Here is a 4265-nt window from a genome sequence, read left to right as displayed (position 1 = left end):
GAATCATACTGTGCTGCATTACTGAAGGAATGGTGATGAAGGCCAAGTGGCAGTCTGCCCTTGTCTGTGTTTTGTGTAGATGAGAATAAAAGTATTTGTAGTGCTTGAAGATGCTTCCTGGTCATAGAACTAAGAGGCTAGTGGGGAAATTGTAAGACTTCTAATCTACAGTAGGGTTCTTTATGGTATCTGCTACTGTGAACAGAAAGGCAGTTTTTATGGCTTTAGAAAAGTCAGAACATATTCTGTATTTTTACTGTAGAACAGATTGCATTTAAAAACATGAGAATGAGTACAGTTGGAAACCCAGCAAGTTACAATATTTTATTCTCCCTATATAAGAAGAATGCAAGCACCTAACTTGTTCCTTGCAAACTGTTTTATGATTTTACAAGTAAGTTTCTTTTTGTCATTAAATCTTTAAAGTAAAGATGGGACTTGAAGCAACCTGATCTAGTGAAAGGTGTCCCTGTGTATGGCAGGGGTGTTGGACTAGATCTTTAAAGATCCCTTCTGACCCATACCATTCTATGATTCTGTGATTCTAAATCTAATATTCTTCATTAGCTTCAAAAGAATGAAATACGGCAGAAGAGCCCACAGTACTGAGTTTTCTCAAATACACATGTAAAAATTCCAGTGAGAATTGTCCCTGCAGGCTTAACAAATGGAATTATTTGATTGGAAATGTACCTGCAAATAGTCAGTTATTTCACCTTTCTCTGTTCATGCTTGGTTATTCACAGGCTGATGCCAGCACTGTTGAAGACTTTAAAAAGCAAGAAGGAGCTGGTCTCCAATGAGATTTACTTGCTGAGTGCTGTCACTGCTCTGCTAAAGGTTGCAGAAACACTACCACACTTCCTTAGTCCTTATCTTTTGGATTGCTTGTTGCAGGTGAGATATGTGACTCCTACAGGTATGTAAAGGGGGGAGGATCTGCCCAGCTCCCAGAAGGAGCTGTAGAGATTACATTTTTTCTCTCTGAAACTGAAGTCAGAATGTGTGCCAATTATGTGAAAGGTCATAACATACTACTTTTACTCACTTTCTTATGCAGATAACTCAGATACAGAATATAAGGACATCTCCTCCCTCTGATAGGTTGTAGTTTGCCTATTTGAAAAGGGAGATGGATCCCAAAACAACATTCTGTAATATCCACAATCTCCTCATCTAGCAGCTCTTGTTAGGGTAATTGTGACCCCCTGCTGCTGATGTGCATTTCTTCAGTGTTTGTCTTCTGAAGGCAGTGAGGCTGTGTAAACAGACAGCTTAAGGCAAGGTGTTCAGGTGGTGCAAACAGCAAAATTCCCATCTGACCCATGCAAGAGACAACTGCTATAAAATAAATTCTTTAGTTGCTTTAAGTAGGCCTAACTTTTCTTGGAATTCCCGACAGGTTGTTCGCTTAGAGAAGATTGTGGCTGAGTTTGGTCCATCTTCCCAGATAAGTGTACGCGTAGCATCACTGAGAAGTATCCTGGCTACAAGGCTTGCTCCCCGGATACTCCTGCCTGCAGTCACCAAGTGTTACAGTGAAGTTGCACATACCCGGAAGGTAAGGATTTTTTTTCATCCTCTTGCATTGTGATAAAGGAGAAGAAGAAAAAAAGAAACAAACAGTGCAAAATTCAGTTCAGCTGTCTCAGCTCACTAGACCTGTGGTCTTGCCCACCACCAGCCTGTTCACTGGGGCAGCAGAGGGAGAAACAAAATCTTAACACTCTGCAAGCACTGTTCAGCAGTAGCTAAAGCACCACTGTGTAGTCAGTGTTGTTTTGGTCACAGATCTAAAACACAGCACCATGTGAGCTGCTGTGAAGAAAATGAGCTCCATCCCAGCCAAACCTAGCACAGTCTTTTTATATGATCTCTGTTTTCTTTTGTACTGCAGTGGTGATTCAGGAAAGGTGGACCTGGGAGAAATCCACCAGTTCCATGGTAGCTGTTAGATGAAGAACATTTGGGAGATCATCCCATTCTTACCTTGATTTATGTGCTAGTAACATGACTTGAGTCAGAATTTTCATCTAGGCTTTGCTCCTGTCTCATAGGTGCAAACCTTTCAGACTTAACTGGTATCACCAGTGTTGGGAGAGGGAAGATCAAGCTCTCTTCAGGAATCCTACTAACTTAAGCCCCCAAAAGCAAAAGGAACAAGTTTATTTATTTTATGGATGGTATTTTAATGAGTAAATGCCTGAAGTGCAAAAATCCAGTTCCTTAGTTATGTTTGTCAGTTACTGTCAATATCACAGTTGCCTTTGCATTGCTTTGTTTTTGTTTTGGCAGAGCTGCCTGGGTCCCCTTATGAACATTTTGAAGGAGCACATTGTTGCTATGGAGAAGGAGCACCTGATCTCCCATCAGCCTGAGCTCACAGCATTTTTCATGAAAGTTCTGGACTTCCGAACAGAGCATGCCCAGGTAGCTTGTTTGGAGGGATGAGGAGCAGCAGCTACACCTCTACATGCAAATTCTATCTGTTGTTTAAAAAATACTAGTAGATTCCATTGCACATGTGCTCTGAAATTCTGGGTATCAAATAGTCTGTTCTGGAATTGTTCTTGGTGTAGAAAACATGACAGTTAGGTATTTAGTCTGAAACAGACAAGATGCACTTTGAAAGCTCAGATTCTTACATTTCAATCTTGGCATTATGTTTTCTGATTTTTCTAGGATGATTTAGAGGAAGTTGGTAAGACAGAGGCTTGCATTATTGATTGTCTAATAAGTATGGTTATGAAACTCTCTGAAGCTTCTTTCAGGCCCCTCTTTTTCAAGGTAAGAACTCTAAATGTAGTTCATCTGCATCACCTTATTTGTAATTTCCAGTGCACAGACACAGGAAGAGCTAATGTGCCTTTCACTTTCAGCTCTTTGATTGGTCCAAAACAGAGTCTACCCTAAAAGACAGGCTGCTGACATTCCACCGAATAGCAGATCGCATTGCAGACAAGCTCAAGGGTCTCTTCACCCTGTTTGCTGGTCATTTAGTGAAGCCGTTTGCTGAGACACTGAACCAGGCCAACATCTCCAAAACTGGTAAGTTGTCAGTTACTATCTACAGAGGGGCATTGGCAGGCTCAGTCTCTTACTCAGTCCTGTAAGTAGCCTTACAGGATTTACTTCACAGCACACACTTCCCATTTCTCTTTTTCTTCTCTCTCTGGTAAATGAGACATCTTTCTCTGATGGAATCAAAGGACATTTTTCATCCATGGACTCTGGGCTGCAGCCATTACAATATTGGGATGACATGAAAATTTTCCATGGCAGTCCCAGTGAGTTCCATGAGTATGTAACTGTGTGGAAAGAGAGATACCTGTTTCTGTTTGGTTGGATTTTTTTTTCCTTTTCAGTCATTGACTTCTCTTATTTGCTACCTGGTGTATTCAGACTCCTCTGCCTTCCAGGCAAAAATAAGTATTACTGTTTTGCATGAGAAACTATTTGACCATCCCAGTTGTAGTGACCTGAAGAAATTCTCCATAGCCACAGATATGGCCAAGCACTTTCCCTGGTGGCCTGTGGCTATTCTTTTAATCCCCATCAGCCTGTGAAGGGCAGCAGTAGACCTGCTGAGGCAGTGGCTAAAAGGCAGATAACATTGCATCCACTTTATTATTCTGAGTGATGAGTGCATAATTGCTGTGTGGTACATCCTTTAGCTACATTCACAAACTAACGGTGTTTATATCTTGTGGGGAAGTTTTATGTTTTCATTTTGTTGATTGTTTTTCTTTATTCTATTTGATTGGTCTGTAGATGAAGCTTTCTTTGACTCTGACAATAACATAGAAAAGAGCTGTCTCCTGTTGGAGTTCACCATGGACTGTCTGCACAAGCTCTTCCTGTATGACACCCAGAAATTCCTGAGTAAGGAAAGAGCAGAAACCTTGATGTCACCTCTGGTTGATCAGGTACTGACAAACACAAAAAAACCCCAATTCATAGCTAATTTTTTTTCTTCCTTCTGATAGTTAAAAAAAAAAATCAGGTGTCAAAGCTTTGCCTTAATAAAAAAGGGGAAAAGAGTTAATTGTCTTTCAGTTACAGTCAGTATTAACTGCTTTGTCTAAGGCTCTGAATTACTGATTTATTTATCTCTTTCTAAATGTCTTCATTCTTCTGAGCTCTTGCAGACCAGTGCACTCCAACTGATGCTTTTAGACTTAACTCTGGAGTACCTGAAACCCAAAGCTTTTGGCTGGGTTTATCTAACCCTGGATCTGTTTTACTTCCGCAGCTGGAAAATGTGC

At 40.7% G+C, this 4265-nt stretch overlaps 1 protein-coding gene across 1 annotated transcript in view; it reads left to right on the top strand.

Moving 5' to 3' along the window:
• The window catches only part of HEATR1 (HEAT repeat containing 1), a 34317-nt gene that overhangs the window by 28640 nt on the left and 1412 nt on the right, over positions 1 to 4265 (top strand). Inside the window, exons 35-41 of the mRNA XM_009075670.1 lie at positions 747 to 897; positions 1403 to 1561; positions 2296 to 2430; positions 2683 to 2787; positions 2880 to 3048; positions 3772 to 3926; positions 4057 to 4065. Of these exons, the coding sequence (XP_009073918.1) occupies positions 747 to 897; positions 1403 to 1561; positions 2296 to 2430; positions 2683 to 2787; positions 2880 to 3048; positions 3772 to 3926; positions 4057 to 4065 (883 nt within the window). The remainder of the gene's footprint in view (positions 1 to 746; positions 898 to 1402; positions 1562 to 2295; positions 2431 to 2682; positions 2788 to 2879; positions 3049 to 3771; positions 3927 to 4056; positions 4066 to 4265) is intronic.

The sequence above is a fragment of the Acanthisitta chloris genome, unplaced genomic scaffold (genome assembly GCF_000695815.1).
Source record: "Acanthisitta chloris isolate BGI_N310 unplaced genomic scaffold, ASM69581v1 scaffold6245, whole genome shotgun sequence".
NCBI lineage: Eukaryota > Metazoa > Chordata > Aves > Passeriformes > Acanthisittidae > Acanthisitta > Acanthisitta chloris.
This window is presented reverse-complemented; position numbering and strand designations above follow the sequence as displayed.